General features: G+C 32.9%; 2 protein-coding genes across 21 annotated transcripts in view; one reads left to right on the plus strand and one right to left on the minus strand.

The window, feature by feature from the left end:
- The first annotated feature begins 12,799 nt into the window (after positions 1–12,799).
- Positions 12,800–15,053, plus strand: LOC112702887 (uncharacterized). 5 transcript variants are annotated; one of them, XR_003154303.3, is made up of 4 exons: positions 12,800–13,224; positions 13,390–13,436; positions 14,379–14,517; positions 14,638–14,956. XR_003154303.3 is itself a non-coding variant. In XM_025754110.3 (4 exons), the coding sequence occupies exons 1-4, from the start codon at positions 13,126–13,128 to the stop codon at positions 14,763–14,765; spliced, it is 348 nt and encodes a 115-aa protein (XP_025609895.1). In that variant the 5' UTR covers positions 12,800–13,125; the 3' UTR covers positions 14,766–15,053. The 5 variants fall into 5 exon arrangements, 2 of the variants coding, with proteins under 2 accessions (XP_025609895.1, XP_025609897.1); XM_025754110.3 differs by lacking the exon at positions 14,379–14,517 and adding an exon at positions 13,723–13,757 and having other exon boundaries at positions 14,599–15,053; XM_025754112.3 differs by lacking the exon at positions 14,379–14,517 and adding an exon at positions 13,723–13,757 and having other exon boundaries at positions 14,638–15,053.
- Positions 15,054–16,465: 1,412 nt separating this feature from the next.
- The window catches only part of LOC112702888 (uncharacterized), an 11,383-nt gene continuing 1,544 nt past the window's right edge, over positions 16,466–26,304 (minus strand). Inside the window, exons 2-8 of one of the 16 annotated variants that reach the window (XR_011863844.1) lie at positions 18,846–18,927; positions 18,552–18,653; positions 18,306–18,353; positions 18,144–18,221; positions 17,800–17,876; positions 17,051–17,138; positions 16,466–16,954 (exon numbers count right to left, since the gene is read on the minus strand). Coding sequence is in view for 9 of the 16 variants with exons in the window: in XM_072199344.1 (XP_072055445.1) it covers positions 16,893–16,954; positions 17,800–17,876; positions 18,144–18,233; positions 18,306–18,353; positions 18,552–18,610 (336 nt within the window). In the remaining 7 variants the exon portion in view is untranslated. Of the gene's footprint in view, positions 17,925–18,143; positions 18,234–18,305; positions 18,354–18,551; positions 18,654–18,845; positions 18,928–19,629; positions 19,900–26,304 lie in introns of those variants that run through there. The other 15 variants (XR_011863848.1, XR_011863845.1, XR_011863843.1 and 12 more) reach the window with 15 other exon arrangements.

A 26,304-nucleotide genomic window follows, 5' to 3' on the forward strand; every position in this document is an offset into this window, starting at 1 on the left:
CATTAGCAAATTTTGACACTACCAACAAATAAAGTAACGAAAGAACTGACGTAATTAACTTAAAATCTTTTAAAAATAAATTTAATTTAAAAAATCTTTTAAAATCAATTTGGACAAAGATTACTTTTATGGACGAATTTGACCATTTACTCGTATTGTGCCTCATTGATGCTCTTGCTCACTTTTGTTTGCTTATTGCTCTTCTAACAAATTAAATTGCTTCTTATATATATACAGTAGCCATTGATAGATTTTTCCAAATCATCATCTGCAAATGCAACGGAATCAATATATCTAGTAAATATAGGTCCTTATCCACTATACCATGTACATATCGAAGTATCTTTTTGACTGCTTTCAGAGTGAAATGCAATAGGATTAAATATATTTTGAGACACGGCTAATTGAATAGGACGAGTTTGACATGCTGATTGTCAAGTATATTGAAGAACTCCCACAGTTGACCTGTATTGTTTCAGATTCTTATTATGGGATTCAAAATCAGTAGCTATTAATTTTGGTGAAGATATCCCTGTGTTGGCATAGAATTTACTTAGCAATTCAAATGTATATCACACTAATAGCTTTCCTTGAAGCAAGTAACTGACTTCCAAAACCAAAAAGAGAAGTTAAATTTGCCCCAAGTGCTTCAAATTAAAAGTCTTTTTCTTTAAGTGCCGGCATATAATTTCTGGGCCAAGACGTGTACACGTTATTTGCCTTTTCTAAACTCAAATTTCCTCGAGCACCTTTTCCCCCAACCTAATCCTAGCACAGCTCATCACTTAGTTGCTTTTTATAATCAGTTTATTAATATTTAAAAATATAGAATAAAATATATTATTAAATTACTACACTAAAAAAATTAGAGTAAACAAATTAAGTTGATAATTAAGTGAAAATAATAATTTTTAATATTTTTAATATTTTTTAACTTAAAAATATATTTTCTGCAATTAGTTAAATTAAAAAATATTATAATTTTAATAAATTTAAAAAATATATTTTATATTCTATATTCATATATTTTGCTATTGTATAAAAGTTTTGCATAATTTTTTTTCTTTTTTTTTTAAATTTAAAATTTAATGAAGTATTCTATTAATTATCTAAATTAATTTCATCCGAAGTTAATCAGATTGAATTGAATTGGGATTCGTCTCAAAAAATGTCTAATCAGATTCGAATTGATCCGCATTTAATCGGTTCAGTTCTTGTTTTTAAATCCAATCCGATCTGATGACATATCTATATTTTATGAGCAAACACCTAAATTAATTCATAAAAAATTTTGAGTTGGACAATTTAATCGATATATTTTTATTATCTAAAAGTTTTCGAAAATTATTTTTGTCGGACAAATTGGTTCTTCTGTCAATTTTTATCAATTTTTTAATATGCAAATTGTACAAATAAACTTCTAACAAATTATATTATAAATTCATTATAACTTCAAAAAATACATTTTAAGATAAATTAGTTTCATTCAAAAGAATGCAAAGATCAATATATCCAACAATAATAACTCAAACTTTTAAAAATTAAAAGTTTATTAAAAGTTATAGTGTCCGGTTTAAAATTTTTTAGAAATTAATTTAGATATTTATTCTATATTCCATGTGAAAGATCCAGAAGTATTGATTGGAGACAGGTAAACTCATAGCTCGGCGTTGGGGTAACCGGTTAAACACTTGATGAAACGGATCAACGGGTTACTTCTATGGTTACATACATGATCATTCTTTAATTTGTCTTGATTTTTCTCATTTTATTTTTATCTTTTAAAATTTAAGCAATATTTGAAGTAGCTAGAACTTGGATTTTAATATGAAAGACCAGTCATTTAATATATACTTAAAAGTGAGTACCAAATTAATATTTGAAAGATTCATACACTAATAAAAATATTCTAAAAATATTAATAATAAAATAGTCTTAATAAAAGATTTTAAAATTTAACAAAACTAATCAAATGTTAATTTTTCTTGTTTTCATTAACAAAAAATACTAAAATGACAAATAAAAAAGATGACATGACAAATTAAAAAATGGCATGATATTATTAATTATTTTAAAATAAAAAAATAATAATTCTTAATAATTTTGATCTCCTCTCTTTCATTTCTATCTCTCTTTAACCTAAATTCATTCTTTCACGATCTTTTCAAACCCAATTTTCTCTCTTAAATCAAAATTTTGAAAGACTTCAAAATCAATGTGTTTCATTCATGTAATTATCTCGCTGCTTTCTAACAATCTCCTCCTTTTTTCGCATCTCTGCGCCACATACCCCTCTTCTCAGCAGCCTCCTCCGGCGACATGAACAACGACTAGCAAAAGGCGTAAAATAGAGGAAGAAGTGTTTGCTGAGCAAAACCGAGACGATAATAGCAGCAGTGGACAATGACCACACAATGTTGTGATGGTAACGGAAGAGCTCCATCTTCTACTTCCTTCCATGACTTTCATTCTCAAGACGATAGCTTCCTCCACCAATTGGTATCATCTTCCAACTCCTTTGCTTCTCTCTCTCTCTCTCTCTCTCTCTCTCTCTCTCTCTCTCTCTCTCTCTCTCTCTCTCTCTCTCTCTCTCTCTCTCTCTCTCTCTCTCTCTCTCTCCTCTCTCTCTCTCTGTTATGTCTTCTATTTTGTCTCCCTCCTCTGTTTTTTGTTCCGGTAAGCCTAAGCCAGGAGCTGCAGCACCATCCTCATTTGTCGTCGCCCACCTCCTTGTGTTTTCTATTTTTCTTTTCTTCCTCTATTGTTGTTCTCTTTTATAAATTTTTGATAATAGATGTTGTGGTTTATCTATTTTTATTCTATTTTTTCGATTTTTTTAATGCATCGTGTGGTTTTAATGCTAAGATTCTAGGCATGATTGAATTTGAATTTAAATTTTAGTATTTTTGTATTTGTATTCACTGATGTACTTCTAAAAATTAAAAAATTGCTTTGTGTTTTTGAAAAATTGCAGTGAGTGTTAGAGAGAAAGAAAGACGCTTTTTAAATTACATATGAGTCCATAGATGGTGTATGAATATGATATGGGGTGGGAAGTGCTTAACAAAATTGTGGTGTCAGTGATGAAGCAACTCGGACCTTTCGAGTTCCAAACACTAAACGCACGGTCCGAGTAGCGTGTATTTGTCTCAGGTAAGGCTGCAACTCGGACCCTCCGAGTTTGATGAAGTTCACGGACCGTCCGATTTCCATAGGACCAATCGCACGGTCCGAGTTGGCGTTCAACTTAACACGCGTCGCTTCTCCGCTGATCCATAAACGGTGCCCCTTAAAAACAGACAAAGAACCTCACCCTCTCTCACCATCCGAATACACCACTCTCTCACATTTCACTCTCAGACTCACCTTCTTCTTCCTTTCTCTCTACTGGGTTTTGCATGGTGGAGGAGCAACAACAATGCCAAAAAAAATATAAAGTTAAAGATGTTGATCGATTTGAGCTTCATATTATTCATTATCTCAGTGATCCTGATTATGTAAGTATTTTTTAAAAAAATTTTAAATTTTATAAATTTTTTTATGTTTATAATTATTAAAATTTAAAATTTAATTATTATGATTGTTGTTAGACATGCAGTTGAAGAATATAAATAGAATGATTATGACTAATTTTTGATAGTTTGTTAGATTTTTCTAAAATTTTTTTACAGATTATTAATTATATATATCATGATTAGAAATTTTTTTATGATTATTGTTGTTAGATTTTGTGTTTTCGACTGTAATAGAGAGGCAAAAAAAATGGTTATTAAGTTAATAAGTAGAAATTGTTATTGTTTTTTTTTATTTTTTTATTAATTTTTAGTATAATTATGTGTAAGCCAATCTTATTTAAATGTATTTTTAAAAATTAACTATAACGGTTATGGATGAAGTTAAATGTTAATGTTATTGTTATTGTGAGAAAGTGTTAATGCTGAATGATTAGTAGGATTATTTTAATTAAGGCATGTTAGATTTTTCTTTATGAGAATATTTAAATTTTTTTAATTCTAGTAATTATTATTAGCAAGTTAATTATTACCGTTGTTAGAATATGAATGATGGCATATACTGATTGTTAATATTTTTTATTATAGAGGAAAAAATGTTTAACAAAAGAGTAATTAACATTTGATATTATTCTAGATGTTGTAATATTGTTGAGAATTTTGATTAGGAATATATGTATTTGTAATGAGTTTCATTTGCAGTTATGAATAATTTTAAGGATTAATTAATTAATTTTAGAAGTTAGAAGAATTAGTTATTTAAGGATTCAGTAAAATGATTGATGATGGTAAGTTAGTAATTGTTAATTATATGACTAGTAAGTTGTTATGTTTTTTTGTAGAAATAAAGAATGTTGACATGTAACCATCCAGTTCCTCTGGATCGGTACAACGATAGGGTGGAGGATCATTTGCGAATTACCGGGTTCTATCATGTGTCTCAGATTGGGATAGTGCAGTGTCAGAAAGCATTGGTAAATGCTCTAATCGAACGTTGGCACCCAGACACACATACGTTTCACCTTCCCATTGGTGAATGTGCCATGACACTTGAAGATGTAGCTCTAATTCTTGGTCTTCCCACAGATGATCTTCCAGTCACAGGGATGACAATGAGTAGTTTTGAAGCCATGGAGGCGGAGTGTTTGCTTCAGTTTGGCGTTGCACCGCGAAAGGAGGACCATAGATCTACCTGCATAAAACTGACGTGGCTGCGGAATCTAAAAGAGAATTTAGAATTGATTGATGAAATAAATATACAGAGGTATGTGAGGTGCCACATTATGATAGAATCCAGCTTCGAACGATCCTGTGAAATGGTGGCTCTTGTACATGTGTGACTACCATTATACCTCCTTATAACCCAACAGTACTTCCTGCTGATCAAGCTAACCCTAATAAGCCAATCACACCCTGACCCATACTGTGTACACTTGGCATAAAATGTCAACGGCTCAGACTCATACACCCGGTAGTCTACGCTTCGTCGTATGTTATAGTCTTTTACCGCCTTAATAACAGCTTCTCTGGAACTGAACTCCATACCTAGGGCAAATTCACCGTTTGCGACAATAAAAATTTCTGTTGGGACAACAAGCATAGAAAAAATTTCATTAACACGCAGATATCTCAAAAACGATTGTAAAGGTAAATCAAATTTCACTAAATCCAGTATGCTATAACTCCAAACCTAACAACATGTTATGATGTCACTCTAGACAAAATAAGAACATCAGCAGCATATTTAAAAATCATACCAGACCGGCCGGTTCGACCGGCAAACCAAACGAACCGGACCGGTCTGGTCCGGTTCATGGGTTTGAACCGTAAAAAGGATAGAACCTGTGCAAATAATAATTACAAACTCATGCAATCCGTAATAACCATATTTTAGACAATTTAATTATTATTTTCTAATTAATACTTGTAGCATATAAAAGTAAAAAAAAACAAATACACCTGAACGGTTCGAGCACCGGTTCGATCCTGACAACTATGACATTCAACGCATGATTAAATAATGCTAAATAACGCTAAATAAAAAGTAGCTTACTCATAACTCAATCAATGTCTAACTTAAAAAAGACTAACACCACGTTCACGTACCTGCAGTCATATATTCTGGAAATTCCGGAACATGCATGGCTTCCAAGTCTAAAACTCGCATGAAAGATGGCTCCTCAAACGGCATTTTGTTCGCGAGTGCATTTGCCACTTATGTCACATCTGGGGCCATGGTTCCGTCACCTTGATCTTCATCTCCATTTGGAGCAACAAATTCATAGTTGCTTTCGAACTCTTCTTCATTGTCACTATTATAATCTTCGCATAGAATATTCCGGTCAGCCTCAGATTGTTCAAACTTAACATACAACTCGATGAACGAGATTTGAAACTGGTTTTCAATATACATTGAAAACATCTCATGCATGCTCGCTTCGTCCGTCACATATTTGGTTTGATACTGGACGAATCCACCAAACACCGGTATGGGATATCTGTATAGTATACACGATATCTTTCTTGCCCTCTCAGAATCAATCTTTTCACAGATTACACCTTTCAACTCTTCAAATGAGATAATAAAAGGAATAACAACATCTAGTGGGTTTTCACAAATAAATTTTACTCCTTCAGTCGTTTGTAACAAAATCTGACCAAAATAGTATATTTTTAGTAATACTCTGTCATTCATTTTTTTCACTCACCACAAAAGAAGCATAACATTAGTCTTAACTACTAGATTTTCAAAATTAAAACTGAAAAAACCAGAGAGAAGAAACAGAAGAAGCTGCCGTTCAAGAAGAAGGAAGACGCCACTAAGCTCCCACCAGTTCACTTCACACTTTTATATCAGCATCTTTAACGAATTCGGACCCTTCAACTAGGTTAACCCTAAACAAAAAAAAGACACGAATTCGGACCATCCGTGTTCACCTTACCCGTTCACAAAACGGAGGGTCCGAGTTCAATGTTCCCCAACTCATACTCTCATCTACGAACTCGGACCTTGCGATATGCAATCAAATTCCTTCGTTAAGAAATCATTGGTCCGATTTCAACTATGCGAATTTTTAACTCCTCACCAAACAAATCGGACCGTGCGATTTGTTATTAAAATATTAAAAGTCAAAGAACACGCACGGTCCGAGTTATTTCTGCTCACACTGACAAAAAACTGTCCCACATATATGTCTGTTCCCCATGAATCCATATCGAAGCAAAGCACACACATGCCCCCATTTTCATAAAATTGAGCTAAAGAAAGAAGAGAATAGAGGAGAGGGAAAGACAAAAAGAAAGAGAAAATTGTTGACAATAAAAAATAGGAAAGAGTTTTGTAATGTCACCATTTTTATTTGTCACCTCAGCATTTTCTATTAATGAAAATGGGAGAAATTAACGTCTAATTACTTTTGTTAAATTTTATAATTTTTTTAAAATTATTTTATCGTTAACATTTTTTAAGATTTTTTTTTGTCAGCGTCTGAATTTCTTTTTGGATACTAATTCAATTTAGTAGTTACCTCTATATAATTATGCAATACATTTAAAGAGTTAAATCATATTTATGTAAAAGATTAAATGAAGTGTAGAACTCGTTTAAATAAAGTTTGTTCATGTAATAACATAATGTTTAAATTAATTACTGTGGAAACTTCTTAAATATGACAACCCACATAATAAGTTCTAATTTCACAGCAACTGTATAATAAGATTACTAAATTAATTACTGTGGAAACTTCTTGTTTCGTATATCTATCTATTTATATAACATCACTTGTGTTATTCTATCAAAACACCTCTCCCTTCTCTTCCTCCTTTTTATTTTAATTAATTTTTCATAATTTTAACAATTGACAAAAAAGCAAGATAGAGACAGATAAGAGAGGTTGCCTTGTGTTTAATCAGATTTTAATTACAGCCAAGTTTGGAACTTTGAGGTCAGGCTAGGAATTAGAATACTGAATATGATATCTTTGGATTATGTTCAGATTTTTCATTTTGTGATAGAAGATTTATGCTCTGCTTTTCTGATACAATGTTGTATGTTTCTACTAATGTTTTTCACTATTGGTGCATGGAAGGGTATGTTTTATTGAATGTGTTATTATGCCTTAGCAATATTATAGCTGTTGTGATGTTTTTTTTTTTTTTTGGATCATGGGAAATGGTTAATTATATGAATTTGAAATCATGCACAAATGTTGTTTGCTGCAATATCTGTCAAGTGTGTTTTGATTGTTGCTACATCACATGGAGAATTAAGGATCTTCCATTGTGTTTTCTTTTTCAGTTATTATTATTATTATTATAAACAAAATTAATTGGTCAACAGTGTCTTGGACTTTTGTTTTGGTTCCTCCTCCTCGTTGAGCGGTGTTCGCTCAATTTATTTATTCACTAAAAAATATGAGGAAAAAAAAAAGACAAGGGAATTTATTAAAGGATTTTTAGAAAATAACTACTAGGCTATACTATGAATGAGAAAAAGCTAGCAAGAATTAATTGTGGTGGCTAAAATAATTTAGGAAGCTTACATACATTTAGTGTTTTTTTTTCTTTATTTTTCTTTTAAGAATCACATTTTTTATTGGATACGATTCTACTCAAATTAAGTATGATGAGTTTAGTGGCAAGACTTACCAGTAGATAAAAATTAAGAATGCACTTATAGTTATATGCTTGTTGGTTACATATTTTTTCATTTTGAAACCAATGTTGTTGTTCTTATTATTATTATTATTATTATTATTATTATTATTATTATTATTATTATTATTATTATATGAGATTAATTATTTGCAAAAATAATTAGCAAATTCTGCATTCCATTTGATTATTTTCAATAAAATCTTCTTAAAATTAAGAACTAATTTTGTGCAAGAGTAATCAAGAACAACTTCATGCAAAATTTTATACATAGATTCAGTTCGTATAATTTTGAATAAACATTGAATTCAGTCTTTGTCCATTTTTACGAAGAATAAAATGATCTCTGTAAAAAAGAGACAGTTCCACTTTCAATCTTTTTATTTTGGGACAATACAATTTTCTGTTAAAAAATTCATTAAATAATAATAAAAATTAGTTTAGTGAAAATTTTATTTGTATTTTGTGGGGATTTTAAATTTCTACAAAAAAATTTTCAACAATATAATCAATTACTACTACTATTACTACTATTACCTTCTTCGTCCTCATTATTATCATTCCTACATCTATTATTTTTATTGTGTAACCATACTTTATCATCATCATTATCTCCTCTATCGTCATCATCATCAATATTAATATTATTAACATTAAAGTTCTCCTCTTTTATTTTTTATTCGATGTTATTTTTTTTTTAAAAAGATGGAATCATAATGTGATTAATCTAATCACGTTAATTAAAGAATAAATCTATTATTCAGTCTCACAAATTTTATTGTTGAGTAATCTTGTCTTTCACTATTTTCTTTTTTCATTATAATTAAAAAATAAAAAATAAAAGAAGAGAATTTTAATGTTGATAATATTGATATCGGTGATGATAACGGTAGAAGATATAATGATAATGATAAAGATCATGATAATAATAATGAAAAAGGTAGTAGTAATAGTAGTAGAAATTGATTATATTATTAAAAAGAATTTTGTAAAAATTTAAAACTCTCATAAAATACAAATAAAATTTCTACCAAATTAATTTTTATTATTATTTAATAAATTTTTTAATAGAGAGATATCTTTTATAAAAATAGACAAAAATTAGATTGAGTGTTTACTCTATAATTATACTACCAAATTTTGCATGTCATCAAAACACATACTAACAGAGTTGTTTAGTACTTACTACTTAGTACTTTCAGTGGGAAAGTTCAACTTTCAAGCAACGGTGGTTTCCTTTTTTGAGTTTTCTGTCACTTATTTGGGCGTATTTAGTTTTTACTATTTGGTTACATTTTTTTTTCATTTATCTTTATTTATTTATTGTTTGAATGATATCTTCTTTTTTCATATTTTTCTTTTCAGAAAAAGCTTTTTACCTCTCACAACTTTTTAACTTCTTTAAAAAATAATAAATAAATAAAAAATTGAACCTATCTGTAAATTATCTTTCTAAAAATTTATTTTGTTATATATTTTTTTATTTAGATAGACCAGACTATTTTCAATTTTAAATATTATAACATTACAAACTCATCTACATTACACACTGGCATGAATAATACTTAACGGTTTATAATTATTACATAATTTTGCCAAATTCTAATAGGTAGAGTAAATTAAAAAACACTATAATTTATCCTTTTTTATTATTAAATTGGATTAGACAACCCCTTTACAACTTCAGAATACTGAATACTCACACACAACATTAAAAAATTTTATTTGCTATGCCTTGGCCAAATTTTAAATGCGGGTGCGTCTATTACAAAGTAAGAAATTTCATCACTAAACTAAGGTCTTGTGTGCTATAATTTTTCAAATGAATGAAAAAGTAGAGAATCTATTTTCATTAAGTGATTTATTAGATAATTAAAAACAAAAAATTTTAAAAATTATTTGAAATTCAGAAGAATTGCAAAGAGGAGCTCTTGAACAACTAGAAAAAGTTCGGACCCCTTAAACGAAAGCAAATCAGTTTTGAATAAATGGTTATTCTGAAATAGAACGAAAAAAATTAAATTTAATTAAGTCAATTTATACAATTTTAAAATAATTAAAAAATTACAAAAATAAAACTATTCGTTTTGAACAACAAAGAACGATTAATTAAGTCTGACAATAGATTTTTCAACAATTTATCCTTTTAATTAAAGCCTCAGTTGCTATTATGTTGTATTGTTTTTTTTTGTCATTATTCTAATCATGTACCCATTTACTCATACTATGAAATTCTTTAACCTCATCCCAGATTTAGCTAAGATTTAAATCTGGTGTAACTTTTTAAGAAGCAGCCATATCTGTAATATGATTTAAGCTTCAGCTGTTATTATGTTATATTATTTTTATGAGAAAAATTTAAAATAGCCCCTGATAATTGTTGGGAATAAGACACAATTCCCCCTTGAGAAAACACCTTTGACAGAGAAATAAAATAGACACAATCACAACACAAGAATTTAACGTGGAAACTCCAATTACCGGAGAAAAAAACCACGGCCGTTGTCAAATGACAACCAGAGAATATCACTATGTGAAAATTGTTACAACACATAGACTTCTTTCTCTCACCGGCACCCCAGTACACCCACACTCTTTCAAAGCAAATATCTAACTACACCTCACAACACTCTCTAATCAAAGAGTACAGAGGAAAAGAAAAATCAGATACAAGCTTAAAGTGTTTCTGACTGGTGCAAAAACAAATGAAGAACTTAGCCTCATATTTATAGCCTAGGCCACCCACTCCATTTGCTATCCTAAGCAATGTAGGACTAATTCAACCAAATCCTAACAATCTCCACCTTGATTGAAATAGTCACACATCTTCAGCTTCCATTGTCAACACCGACAATTCTTTGCTGCCATTGTCTATACCGACAATCATAGTTCAGAGAACTATCATACTCCACCATGAAAGTATACTCACTTGGAATTAGACCACTCCAAGAATTTCGCCTTGGTACAGATCGAAACCTTGCTGAAAATTCATGGTGCAACTTCCAAATTGGCTTTTCCTGGAAGTTCTTCAGCCATCGACCTAACTCCGCCACACACCTTGCATCTCAACGCCAACCAATGCCCGTGTGCAATTGTGGACCTGATTGCCACAACTCATCCTTATCCATGGCAGTGCGGTAATACCATGAGGATACTTCTTGTCTTCTAGAGAACATCATCTTCTCTCATAGAGAGAGCAACCAGAGATCTTCTCCTTCAACGCCTTGTGCAAACCTGATTGTATCAACACATCCTTGACTTGTACTTGCCACAAGCCAAAATTGATTCTTCCATCAAATTTCTCTATTTCAAGCTTCACAGCACTTGAATATCCTGACATTGTTGCAACCGTATACTGGAATATTATAACTCAACTGTAGACCGTGCACTAGGAAGGGTCCCCAGGAAAGAGAGGTGGGTCACAATGGACACACTTAAATACCAAGTCTTTCCTTAGCCAGAACCTTTTCCAAACTGCACTCTCACAGAGTCACACTGCCTTCCAGCAACAACAACAGCAACCAAAGAGATTAGACTAGGCTGCAACCACAGAGCATACTAAGAATAAATCCCACCGAACCGAAGCTCTGATACCACTTGTTGGGAATAATACACCAACTCCCCCTTGAGAAAACACCTTTGACAGAGAAATAAAATAGACACAATCACAACACAAGAATTTAACGTGGAAACTCCAATTACCGGAGAAAAAAACCACGGCCGTTGTCAAATGACAACCAGAGAATATCACTATGTGAAAATTGTTACAACACATAGACTTCTTTCTCTCACCGGCACCCCAGTACACCCACACTCTTTCAAAGCAAATATCTAACTACACCTCACAACACTCTCTAATCAAAGAGTACAGAGGAAAAGAAAAATCAGATACAAGCTTAAAGTGTTTCTGACTGGTGCAAAAACAAATGAAGAACTTAGCCTCATATTTATAGCCTAGGCCACCCACTCCATTTGCTATCCTAAGCAATGTAGGACTAATTCAACCAAATCCTAACAATAATTACTTCGAAAGACAACGAGGTCCTTGAAAAAAAAATCCAATCCGGCCCCTGACAATTACCTCAAAAGGACAACGAGGCTCCTGTGCAAAAAAAAATCAATGTTATTTTTTTTGGCACAAAGACTAATCAGTTCCAAAAAAAAGATCAGGAGTCGGATTGGGTGTTTTTTTCTTAGGAGTCTCGTTGTCCTTTCGAAATAATTGTCAGGGCAAATGGGATATTCACTCTATTTTCATTGTTGAACAAAAAACACTGACCCAAATAGAAAAACATAGATAAAATAATTTAGGCCCGTAATAATGGCCCGTTGACCAAAATAGAGAAAAAAGTTGCATAAACTTTTAGTTTTCTTGCAGTAGTTAATTGTATTGCTTTCGTGTACCGAAAAAAAATTGCATTGCTTTCTCAGTTTTTCTACTACATCTACATGTCTACGTGACTATATCTTTGAACAATCCTTGAAAGCGCAACACCGTTTTGACTTTTGACATTAATATTCTTTTAAGAGAAAGTATAGAGAGTCAATGTAATTAGTGTACAAAGTGTACAATAAAAATATTTTTGTAACTAAAATTAAATGATAATTAAATATTTATTTTCAATTTCAAATTCAACTCAAATAAAATTTCTATATTGTAAATAATGTAAAATTGAAAACGGTCAACTCTCCCCCCTCCCCATTTACACGGATTTACTTTTCGAACATTCTCACTTTTCTCAATGGTGCTGCCACGCAACCCATAACAACCGCCATTGCGCATAGCCTCGGGAGACGCCGCCGTGCGCACCGTGAAGAACCGAACAACACCGTCGTGCAGCATAACTGCCTTCCTCTCCCCCATGTGAACGAAATTGCTTCTCCCCCAGTCTCATCCTCTTTAACCGTGCTGCACCGCCACCCACAATAGCCCCCGTCACCCATAGCTTTGGGAAGCTTTATGCTTATTTTTTGGGTTCTATATGCAATTGACCAAGTACAGCTGGATCGTGCCAAACAGGCTACAAAATCTGCAATTTTGATGAACTTGGAATCAAGAGTAAGTAAATTTACATCCAATGAAATTTCACATAAAAATCATATACTGATATTTTCTTTTTATTTTTTTCCCTTTCTCTTGTTCTTTTTATTAATTGTGCCTTTAGTTTTTTCAGTTCATGTGAATTTTTATATCTGCTTATTATTAAACTTAATCTGTTTTCAGATGGTTGTTTCAGAAGATATAAGAAGACAAATTTTGACATACGAAAGGTATGGATTAGTAATCACATTGTAAATTTTTTGTTGATTTGTTGCTTCTTTAACTAAATTTCTGTGTTTGCATACCCGAACTCCTGTCACATCTCATTTTCTTGGTTTTAGATGTTTAGTAGCTTAGACAGTAACCATTTAATTTGTGAATGAGTTTAAGGATTCAAATATCCTTGTGTTTGTCTTGTTTTGGTTATGATGATCTCTTGTCATGTGTTGATGTTCCTCTTTGAGAAACTCATTGGCACATGACATGTGTTTTGTTTTGATGCTGGTTTGATAATAGATTCTCTCAAAAATGGAGGTGCACTTGTTTACAAGGTATGGTGATGTTGTTGTTCCACTTGATTTTCTGCTCTTGGATTCCAATAGAAATATGTATGTTGAACTGATTTAGCTTTTAGACCATGGTTGATTTGCTTTTTTCTTTTCTTTATGCGCTTATTATGCAACAGTATATTTTTTAATATATTTGGTTGTGACATGCAAACTTGATGTTGTAAGATAAAACTGAGTAATCTATATTTGAAATGGGAATGAATGACAATGGAGATTCTTTGTGGGGTGTTTGTCTTAGGAGTATTGAGCTAAAAGTACAGCTTTGTGATAAAAGTGTTGTAAATTGTTCAAGATAATTAATGAATCTAAGTGGATGTTTATGCTTTTGCAGATATCAAATATTATTGTATTTGAAAATATAATGATATTCTTTTGTACTTCTTGATAGAATAAATTCATGTCTATTTAGTTCCTGTACTTGAGAACACTATAATAGCCCAAAACAGTAACACACTCTAAGAGTTAATACTATTTGAGAGATTCCATTCAACCCCACATTGCATCTTCATATATGAAAATAATAGAACTGCATAAGTGTGTTCTTCAACATGGATTGCAAGCTGAAATGTTATTTTCTCTATGTTCTTTGATGTGGTTTTCAAGAACCTGTAATTCCATGAAATATGTGGTGGAGGATTAACTGATGGAGGCGTAAAACACATAAAAGAGATGACCTCCCTTACATAGCTTAACCTGTCCCAGAATTGCAACGTGACAGATAAAATTTTGGAATTGCTATTTGGTATTTTCTGCATATCTTTAGGATTTAATAAATTTCAATCTATTTTGTTGTCACATTTGGTATATTTTCATATAAATACAGGGTTGACTACATTGAGGTTACTTAATGTTTCAAATACAGGAGCTACCAGTGAAAATGCTACCGTTTCTTCTTCAAGTCCAAGAGTTTTGAGAATTGGAGTGCTGTTTACTTTAAACTCTATCATTGGAAGATCAGTAAAAGCCACAGCCACCTTTTGGTCACAATAGACATAGTCTAATCAGTAAAATAGTCTGGATGTTCATTTTACTAAGACGGATTGAGAGCTCAATAACAAGTTGCATAGGGATTGAGATATATCATGTACTATACTTTAAGCCCTTTAAACTAAGATGAATGTTCATTTTACTATAATTATGGATGGTTCTATCCATTCTAAAGTGGATGGTTATTTTGGGTATACTATTTGTAGTACAATTTATTACCCTATTGTGTTAATGTAAACAAAATAAAATAAAATAAAATAAAATAAAATAGGCTGAATGTTCATTTTACTAGATAGGCTGATGGTTATTTTCATTCTATTTTGGATGTTTAATTGATTTGGATTGAATTTAACATTATTTTATCTGATTAGAAGACTTTCTTAAAAATATTGTGAGCATGGAGTTTATTATAATTTTAAATTTTACCAACACGCTTAATTCTGTTTAAGTTGGTCATTTTTTTAACATTTAAACTAATAAATTATAAAATATGTCACTATTAGATTAAGTGTCCAATAAATAAAAAAATTAATCGGTGCATCTAATAGTAAGAATTCTTATTGTAATTGATTAATACAATAAGAATTCTTGCTGTTTATATTGCTCTTACTCATTTAATTTTCTTTTTCGCATCAATGATTGAGATAAATCATGTACTATACTTTAAGCCATTTAAACTAAGGCAGATGTTCATTTTAGTATGATTGCGGATGGTTCTTTTCATTCTAAAGTGGATGATTACTTTGGGTATACCATTTGTAGTATAATTTGTGACCCTATTGTGTTGATGTAAACAAAATATTAAAAGAGAAACTAAAATAGGCCGGATGTTCATTTTACTAGGTAGGTCGATGGTTATTTTTATTGTAATTTGGATGTTCTATTTATTATTATGTTTCTTTCAGAGGAAAAAATAAATTAACAAAGAAGTTGTTACTGTACTCATAAACGTGTGATTAAAGGCAAATTAGGATTAGTGGTCACTAAACATAGCCCGAAACTTCATGAAACTCAACCATCCATATACATTATAATATAATCATCCGTCTTATTTCAAATAACCATTCACTAGATCAACCAATATAAGAAAATCTGTTTAAATCAGTCCAATATTTCAAACTCCAACCATGGTGTACAGAAGTAGAACAATCAAGTAACTCAGCTAAATTCATTGCATGAACACCTAGTTATCAGCTAAACCTGTAGTCATCAAGTATAAAAGAATCCAATCACCAATATAAGCAATTTAAGAAAACAATCAGTAATCTGTGCTCAACTAAATATGTGCTCAAGTGTTCAATAGACTCACAATCCAAAAGAAACAGCAATCACTAGCATAAAAACCAACCATCCATATTATGGTACTAACTAAACCAATATTTAAAATTCTAAAGGCTAAAATATAAAAAGAAAAGAAACTAGCCACATCCACAATCTGTTGACATAAGTCCAATATTTAGAAATCCAACTACTGTGTACACAAGCATAGCAATCAAGTAACTCAGCAAAATTTATTGTATGAACATCTAGTTATCAGCTAAACCCTTAGTCATCATGTATAAAATTTCCAATCATCAATCTAAACAATTTAAAAAAACAATCAGTCATCTTTGCGCAACTAAGTACGTGCTCAAGTGTTCAACAAACTCACAATCCATATGATGCAAAAAAATCAATTACTTAGTACAAAAAAAAAACAGGAATTGCTAGAATGAAAACCAACCATCCGATTATGTAGTAAAGTAATCATCCGTGTTGAATCATTATTGTACTAACTAAGTCAAAATTTGACAAAATTTTGAATACTGAAATAGGAAACCAAGTAAACCAGTAATAGCAACATTCTGCTCAATATAATCCAATTTTTCACAATCCAACTTTGATGTACATAAGCAGAACAATCAAGTAACGCATCAAAATTTATTGAATAAACATCTAGTTATCAACTAAACCCGTAGTCACCACCTAACTTAGGGCCGAGCGAAGTAGCTGCTACCAGCCAAGGACGACACGTGCGAAGGAGGTTGGGCACTGCAGTTTGGGTTGGCATTGGTGGAGGCTCCAGGTCACGTGGCGACGCAGTAGTTGGATGGTGGAAGAAAAATGTATTAGGAATCTGGAGTTGTGAGATCAGTAAACCAATAGGCTCCACCATGCTTGAGTGATGGCGTTTTTTCTGCCATGTTTAATATCTATCATTACACAAGATAATGTGAATCAATAGAAAAATATTAAAGATCCCGAGACTCTCATAATTAGGGAGAATATCAAATTTAAATTCAGCTTACTGCAATGAAGAAACTGATCAAGATAGGTTGTATTATCCACTCAATTTTGCCTCGAGCAAAGTTGGTATACATACCACATCAAATATTCCTTGGACATTCAATCGGTCAACATCAACTAAAACTGAACTATTTTTTGGCACCAAAATGGTAATGATATACTAACTCGGGTGCATAAAATTATTAATGGTAGAAAAAATCTTGTCATCATATTATGCATATTGTACTGTGAATTTTAGTTATCAGTTTCCAAAGTATCTGAATTTTTATTTGAAGTAAGATTCTACACACATCAAATAACATCATTTTGCTTCAAAAGAAGCGAAACACCCAAAAAAAATATTTTTCTCAAGCTTTTCCAAGCATGCATCATGTTGAACACGTGATAATAAAAATCAATGTTAAATAAATCTATCTATAGTAGTAGTTAGTAAATACCAAAGCGGAAGTCCTAACTCATACATTTTTATGTAAAGTTTCTTTGAAATTTCAATAATAATTGCAGCAACAACAAGGGGAGAGTAAACTACATATGACAATTCATTCTGCAACAGTAATAATTATATGGAGCGATAAGGGTTTATTAACAGTATACCACTTGGCACTTACAACAAGGTAAAAGGTATGCATTCAAATAAAATGAAATTAGCACTCTTTAGTGAATTAATCAAAGTCTTAATTTGAACCAAAATCAAAATAAAGATATCTATTTGGCACCAACTAGCTTCAATTGTGAAGGAATTCCCACTCACAGGATTCTGTAGCCGATTGCAAGGATCCCCATATGTTCGATTTAGAGCATCCGTAATGGTAGTAACAAAACAAGAAGCTGAAAATTCGTTAGTCTCCCAATCAGTGTGTCATTTTACATAAGTACCTAACATTTAAGAAATAAAAATAAAAATGAGTAGAATTTTGGAAAAGAATGCATATATTGTTATAAAATTTCAATAAAACAAAATATCGCAGCTTGAATTTCATGCATTGGAACAAATTCACGCCACTAATAGCACTATGGCTGGACTTCCATATCGAAGCACAAAAACTTATCACCCTTTTTGTCTTATTGCTCAGCAATCAAGCACAGCTGGAGTACCTTAATAGCTTGTTTCTTCCAAAAGAGAAACAAATGCTCTCCTTGCAAATTGAAAGCAATCTTATCAAGCTTAAATTCCTAAAATACAAACTAGATGGAAGGCTCATCAGACTAAACATTAATAAGCAAAGAAAAATATATAATTACAAGATCAATAAGTACCTTGAGGCAAGACTTTGACGAAATAATCTCCCTAATTGCCAATAAGACCTAGAAAAACTTGTTAATCAATGATCATCTAGTAGGAGAACTAAACTGTGTAAAGAAGAAAGATATGTTTATTCTAACAAAATTATAGATTAATCCACATAATCATGCAATGTCTCAAACAAAATTAAAAGATTATGTAATGTCGTTTCATGGAAAGGAAATAACATACTTTTTACAAATTACTTCTAAGAATCTTACCAGCGAGGGGAAGATTGAAGTGAAAAGAGAACCCATGGCATACACAATGCAGTCCACATTACTTAACTGCTTTAATACAGTTGCATTAGGTGAAGGAAAGACCTATTGAAAAGATATCAAGACAAAAAGAAGTTATAATTATAAATTGCTCATAAATTATTAAATCAATAGCATAATTCATTTTTTAAAAAGCCTTTATAAAAATGAATAAAGTTGCACTTTGTCAAATATATTCTTTTTCTCTTTCATAACAGAAGAACAATTCTAATAAAAATAGCACCAAAACAGATTTACTTTATGGAGCAAATTTTTTCCCTCACTTGACATGTAGAAGACATTTTATTTTTGAAGGAAGTGCTGGAGTGGAAAAGCTCTCCTACCCACAAAATGATAAAACTTTAGTATACAAGAAAGATAAGATATATAGTTTTACAATATTACATACTAGATCAACCAACCAATCACAATTTTGTAATATGTCAGTTAGTGAGAATGACAGAGAAAAAAATTAGTTTGGAAGCTACAACTTCACCAAATTTTATATTAGGAAAACATTAAAGTAATAGAGTGACTAATTATGAAATTTATACCAAGTACTCTTGTTTATTTCAAACTCAACTAATATGTAAGTTAATATTTTTGATGCCTTTATTGACATGTTTACAACATCAGCATACGTTCCACATCATTATAACTTAAAAAACACCATTCCTACATTGATGTTACTTTCCACAAGAGTCCAAAGATTTAAGTTGGACAATGTAATCAACATGTTGTAATTTAAGAAGATCACTAACCAGTTCACGATATCATTAATGCACAAAAACATCAAAGAAATCAAGAGAAGAAATAAGAAATACAGCACTCAAAGAAATCTAGTTGAAGTATTTCATCGAACATGTTGAGTGCGAAAAAATAAATAAGAGAATTCAAAGAAAAATAGCAAATATGAACATGAGGATATAATCATTACGATAAATTATAACAAAATAGAGCACTAATAACAAACAATTGCAACAACTTCAGCACAACAAACATTAAGAAACAACAACGAAATTGTAGAAAGTAAGATACTCACTATCAGTGTTTAGTATGAGGTTGGAAGAGAAGAAAAAGTCGCCGGACGGAGAATTAGGGTTCGCACTCGGAGAAAAAAGGAAACAAAAGGGCGACGCGGGAACAGCGAACGGTGAACGGCAAACGCGAACCGCGACGGTGAACGGTGAACGGCAAACGCAAACCACAATAGTGAGATGATGAATGACGAACCGTAGCATGGTGAAGGTTGTTGTGTTACTTTCTTGTTTTTTTATTCTTCTCATCTCATCCGAAACGATAGTGAAATAGTGAATACATTTTTAAAAATAGAAATTTAATAAAAATAGGAGAGAGATATAGACTGAATATGAACCGTTTAAAAATTAAGTGTATAAACGCCATATGTTAATTATTAGAGACCCTTAAAATAACGGTCATAAATGAAGCATAGCTATATATTCTATTTGGTGTATGGACCTAATTGAAAACACATATAAATTCATTAAGACAGAACAAGAAACAAAAAAAAGTGTTGACTCCACTAAACCAGCAACAAAAAATAAGATCATCTTCTCATCTAGTAAAATTACTTAATTTAGTTTTCTTAATAAAAAAATGTTTCACAATTTCTCCATTCTCCAAGAAAACTAACTAATTTAAGCCTTTTTTAATTAAGTAAAAATTATAAATTAACAAGCTATGTACCATTATAAGTTCAACATGGTTTCACCACATCTGTAACAAAAAAGTAACAACTGTTTCCAGAATTTCACGCCAGGAATTAAAAAGAAAAATATTATGATGTCAAATATCAATATAAAAAAATGTCATAAATGAAAACCAAATACAGACAATATTATACCAAGGGTTTGATGTAAAAATTCAGTTAGCAGAGCCAAAGTTAATCATACAAATATTATATAATGTGATTGTTCTCTATTATCTCAATGAATTCAATATGGTGGTAGATTTTTAGGATAGTGAGTCAACAAAGATAACTCCATATGCAGCCACTTGTAACACAATGACTCTGTACATAGATAAATATATTGCTTCAGTTTGTAGCTACCATTAACAAACTTGTCCAATCTACGTTCAGTTTATTGAAACTTGTTACTTTTTATATTGTCTACCGATGAGCAGATATTTTATACGCTTTTTGGGGGTAATTTCATGTAGATTTTAGCATGTTTTAGTTAGTTTTTAGGAGAATATTATTAGTTTTTAGGCAAAAATCATATTTCTGGACTTTACTATGAGCTTGTGTGTTTTTCTGTGAGTTCAGGTATTTTCTGGCTGAAATTGAGGGAGCTGAGCAAAAATCTGAGTTAGGCTGAAAAAGGACTGCTGATGCTGTTGGATTCTGACCTCCCTGCACTCGAAATGAATTTTCTGGAGCTACAGGAGTCCAATTGGCGCGCTCTCAACGGCGTTGAAAAGTAGACATCCAGGGCTTTCCAGCAATATATAATAGTTCATACTTTGCGCAAATATAGACGACGTAACTTGGCATTGAACGCCAAGTACATGCTGCTGTCTGGAGTTAAACGCCAGAAACACGTCATGATCCGGAGTTGAACGCCCAAAACACGTCATAACTTGGAGTTCAACTCCAAGAAAAGCCTCAACTCGTGGATAGCTTTGGTCCCAGCCCCAGCACACACCAAGTGGGTCCCAGAAGTGGATTTCTGCACCAGTTATCTTAGTTTACTCATTTTCTGTAAACCTAGGCTACTAGTTTACTATTTAAACAACTTTTAGAGACTTATCTTGTACCTCATGACATTTTCACATCTGAATTACATACTTTTTGATGGCATGAGTCTCTAAACTCCATTGTTGGGGGTGAGGAGCTCTGCAGCGTCTCGATGATTTAATACAATTCCTTTGTTTTCCATTCAAACACGCTTGTTCTTATCTAAGATGTTCATTTGCGCTTAATTATGGAGAAGGTGATGATCCGTGACACTCATCACCTTCCTCAATCCATGAACGTGTGCCTGACAACCACCTCCGTTCTACATCAGATTGAATGAGTATCTCTTAGATTCCTTAATCAGAATCTTCGTGGTATAAGCCGGATTGATGGCGGCATTCATGAGAATCCGGAAAGTCTAAACCTTGTCTGTGGTATTCCGAGTAGGATTCTGGGATTGAATGACTGTGACGAGCTTCAAACTCCTGAAGGCTGGGCGTTAGTGACAGACGCAAAAGAATCAATGGATTCTATTCCAACCTGATTGAGAACCGACAGATGATTAGCCGTGCTGTGACAGAGCATAGGAACGTTTTCACTGAGAGGATGGGAAGTAGCCATTGACAACGGTGACACCCTACATAGAGCTTGCCATGGAAGGACTTGCGTGTGGAGAAGGATTTCAAGGAAGAGTTGAAGTCAGAGGACAAAGCATCTCCAAAACTCCAACATATTTCTCATTACTGCATAACAAGTAACGCCTTTATTCTCCATTATTAAGTAATAATCATTTATTTTATACCCTTTTCTTTATTAAAATACGAAGCTAAAGAATCCTATTGATATCCTGACTAAGATAAATAAAATAAACATTGATTGCTTCAAACCAATAATCTCCATGGGATCGACCCTTACTCACGTAAGGTATTACTTGGACGACCCAGTGCACTTGCTGGTTAGTTGTGCGAATTACAAATTCGTGCACCAAGTTTTTGGCGCCGTTGCGGGGATTGTTGAGTTTGAACAATTGAAGGCTTATTTTATTTCTTAGATTAGGAATAATTTATTTTTGTTGTTATAGAGTCATCAAATTTTGATAGGATAGTTTCTTTTCAAAAATCTCTTTTCAAAAATATTATTTTTCTTAGTTAACTGTTAATTTTTCATGAGTTTAGTGTCTTATTCTAAGTTTGGTGTTAATTGCATATTTTATATCTTCTTTAAAAATCTCGTGTAGTGTTCTTGGTTCTTCCTTGATTTTTAAGTTGTTCTTGATAATTGGTTATCCCCTTTGGAACCTTTTTCAAAAATAATTTTTCTTGGATTTAATCTTGTGCCAAACTTTAAGTTTGGTGTTTTCTTGTTAATCTCTTTATAATTTTCGAAAATTTTATTAAAGTTTTCTAAAAATTTTAAGTTTGGTGTTCTTCCTTTTGTTCGTGGTGTTCTTGTGAATCTTCAAGGTGTTCTTGAGTTTTTCTTGTATCTTGATCTTAAAATTTTTAAGTTTGGTGTTCCTTGGTGTTTTCCCTCCAAAAAATTTTTGAAAATAAGGAGTATTAGATCTAAAAATTTTAAGTCTTGTGCCTTTTGTGTGTTTTTCTCTTTCATCATAAAATTTAAAAAAAAATATATCTTTTCTAACTAATTTTAAACTACATTTTCGAAATTTTTATATAATTTCAGATTTCAATTTCAAAATTTTTCGAAAAATTTTCACAAAATATTTTTAAATTCTTTTTATATATTTTGTTTTATTTATTCCACTTTTATAAAATAAATAAAATCAACATATAAATTATCTCTTGTAATCCATCATGGAAGCAAGTAGGAATGAACAGTCCAAGAGGACTCTGGGGTCATATGCTAACCCCACTACTGCTTCATATGGGAGTAGTATCTATATACCCTCCATTGGAGTTAGTAGCTTTGAGCTGAATCCTCAGCTCATTACCATGGTGCAGCAAAACTGCCAGTATTCTGGTCTTCCACATGAAGAACCTACAGAGTTTCTGGCACAATTTCTGCAAATTGCCGATACAGTACATGATAAGGAAGTAGATCAGGATGTCTACAGGTTATTACTGTTTCCATTTATTGTAAAAGATCAAGCTAAGAGGTGGTTAAATAACCAGCCTAAGAACAGCATAAAAACATGCAAACAGCTGTCAGAAAAATTCCTGAATCACTATTTCCCTCCAAAACGGATGACACAGCTAAGGCTAAGCATCCAAGGCTTCAAACAAGGAGATAATGAATCCCTTTATGATGCCTGGGAGAGATACAGAGAGATGCTAAGAAAATGCCCCTCTGAAATGTTTTCAGAATGGGTGCAATTAGACATCTTTTACTATGGGCTTACAGAAAAAGCTCAGATTTCTCTAGACCACTCAGCTGGTGGATCTATACATATGAGAAAAACAATTGAAGAAGCTCAAGAGCTTATTGATACAGTTGCCAGAAATCAGCATCTATATCTAAGCAGTGAATCTTCCATGAAAGAAGAAGCTAAAACAGTAACTGCTGAACTCAGTCCGGTGGATCAGGCTAATGAATTTAATCAGCAATTAGACTTTCTAACTCAGCAGCTAGCCGAATTCAAGGAAATATTACAGGAAACAAGAATGGCAAACAAGAATATGGAAGTGCAATTAAAGCAGACAGAAAAGCAACTGTCAAAACAAATAGCAGAAGAATGCCAAGCAGTTCAATTAAGAAGTGGGAAAACATTAAATACCTCACTTCAAAGCAGCAGAAAACCAAGAAATGAACAATTGGTCACTCAAAATCCCTCTGAGGACAGTCAGAGCCTAGAGAGGAATAAAGCTGGCGTTGAACGCCCAGACCATGCTCATTTCTGGTGTTCAACGCCAGAAACAAGCATGAATCCGGCGTTGAACGCCCAAAGGGAACATGGTTCTGGCGTTCAAACGCCAGTAACAAATGGGGAGATGGCGTCTAACGCCACTCCAGCTTCTACCCCTGGCATTCAAATGCCAGTGGGTGATTAGTCACATACAAGTGCTGATAACAACCCTTCTAAAAAGGCCTCCCAACCCACTTCTGTAGGTAATAAACCTGCAACAACTAAGGTTGAGGAATACAAAGCCAAAATGCCTTATCCTCAAAAACTCCGCCAAGCGGAACAGGATAAGCAATTCGCCCGCTTTGCAGACTATCTCAGGACTCTTGAAATAAAGATTCCGTTTGCAGAAGCACTTGAGCAAATACCCTCTTATGCTAAGTTCATGAAAGAAATCTTAAGTCATAAGAAGGATTGTAGGGAAACTGAAAAAGTTTACCTCACTGAAGAATGCAGTGCAGTCATTCTGAAAAGCTTACCTGAGAAGCTTAAAGATCCTGGGAGCTTTATGATACCATGCACATTAGAGGGTACTTGTACCAAGCAAGCTTTATGTGATCTTGGGGCAAGTATCAACCTAATACCAGCATCTACTATCAGAAAGCTTGGTTTAACTGAAGAAATCAAACCAACCAGGATATGTCTTCAACTTGCTGATGGCTCCATTAAATACCCATCAGGAGTGATTGAAGACATGATTGTCAAGGTTGGGCCATTCGCCTTTCCTACTGACTTTGTGGTGCTGGAAATGGAGGAGCACAAGAGTGCAACTCTCATTCTAGGAAGACCTTTCCTAGCAACTGGCCGAACCCTCATTGACGTTCAAAAAGGGGAAGTAACCTTGAGAGTCAATGAGGAGGAGTTCAAGTTGAATGTTGTCAAAGCCATGCAACATCCAGACACCCCAAATGACTGCATGAGTGTTGATATATTGACTCTCTGGTAAGAGAGGTCAATATGGCTGAGAGTCTCGAATCAGAGCTAGAGGACATCTTTAAAGATGTTCAGCCTGATTTGGAGGAATCAGAGAAGATAATAGAACCTCTGAAAATCCCTCAAGAAGAGGAGAAACCTCCAAAACCCGAACTTAAACCATTACCACCATCCCTGAAATATGCATTTCTGGAGAAGGTGATACCTTCCTGTAATTATAAGCTCTACCTTAGAGCCACAGGAAGAGGAAGCATAATTCAAGTGCTAAGGACACACAAGACAGCTCTTGGATGGTCCATCAGTGATCTTAAGGGCATTAGCCCAGCCAGATGCATGCACAAGATCTTACTGGAGGATGACGCCAAGCCAGTGGTTCAACCACAAAGGCGGCTGAATCCAGCTATGAAAGAAGTGGTGCAGAAAGAGGTCACTAAATTACTAGAGGCTGGGATTATTTATCCTATTTCTGACAGCCCCTGGGTGAGCCCTGTCCAAGTTGTCCCTAAGAAAGGAGGCATGACAGTGGTTCATAATGAAAAAAATGAATTGGTTCCTACAAGAACAGTTACAGGGTGGCGTATGTGCATTGATTATAGAAGGCTCAATACAGCCACCAGAAAGGATCATTTTCCTTTACCATTCATAGACCAGATGCTGAAAGACTAACAGGTCATGAATACTACTGCTTCCTGGATGGATATTCAGGTTATAATCAAATTGCAGTAGATCCCCAGGATCAGAGAAAACGACATTCACATGCCCATCTGGAGTATTTGCATACAGAAGGATGCCATTTGGCCTGTGCAATGCACCTGCAACCTTTTAGAGGTGCATGCTCTCAATTTTCTCTGATATGGTGGAAAAATTCCTGGAAGTCTTCATGGATGACTTTTCAGTATTTGGAGACTCATTCAGCTCCTGCCTTAACCATTTAGCACTTGTTCTGAAAAGATGCCAAGAGACTAACCTGGTTTTAAACTGGGAAAAATGTCACTTTATGGTGACTGAAGGAATTGTCCTTGGGCACAAAATTTCGAACAAGGGAATAGAGGTGGACCAAGCTAAGGTAGAAGTAATTGAAAAATTGCCACCACCTGCTAATGTTAAGGCAATCAGAAGCTTTCTAGGGCATGCAGGATTCTATAGGAGGTTTATAAAGGATTTTTCAAAAATCGCCAAACCTCTGAGCAACCTGCTAGCTGCTGACACGCCATTTATCTTTG

Source organism: Arachis hypogaea, chromosome 7 (genome assembly GCF_003086295.3).
Source record: "Arachis hypogaea cultivar Tifrunner chromosome 7, arahy.Tifrunner.gnm2.J5K5, whole genome shotgun sequence".
Lineage (NCBI taxonomy): Eukaryota > Viridiplantae > Streptophyta > Magnoliopsida > Fabales > Fabaceae > Arachis > Arachis hypogaea.

Coding starts and splice junctions, on each gene's coding strand:
- LOC112702887 (XM_025754110.3), top strand. CDS start 13,126: ATGCTTATTTTTTGGGTTCTATATGCAATTGACCAAGTACAGCTGGAT. Junction 13,225..13,389: donor TGATGAACTTGGAATCAAGA/GTAAGTAAATTT, acceptor ATCTGTTTTCAG/ATGGTTGTTTCAGAAGATAT. Junction 13,437..13,722: donor CAAATTTTGACATACGAAAG/GTATGGATTAGT, acceptor GTTTGATAATAG/ATTCTCTCAAAAATGGAGGT.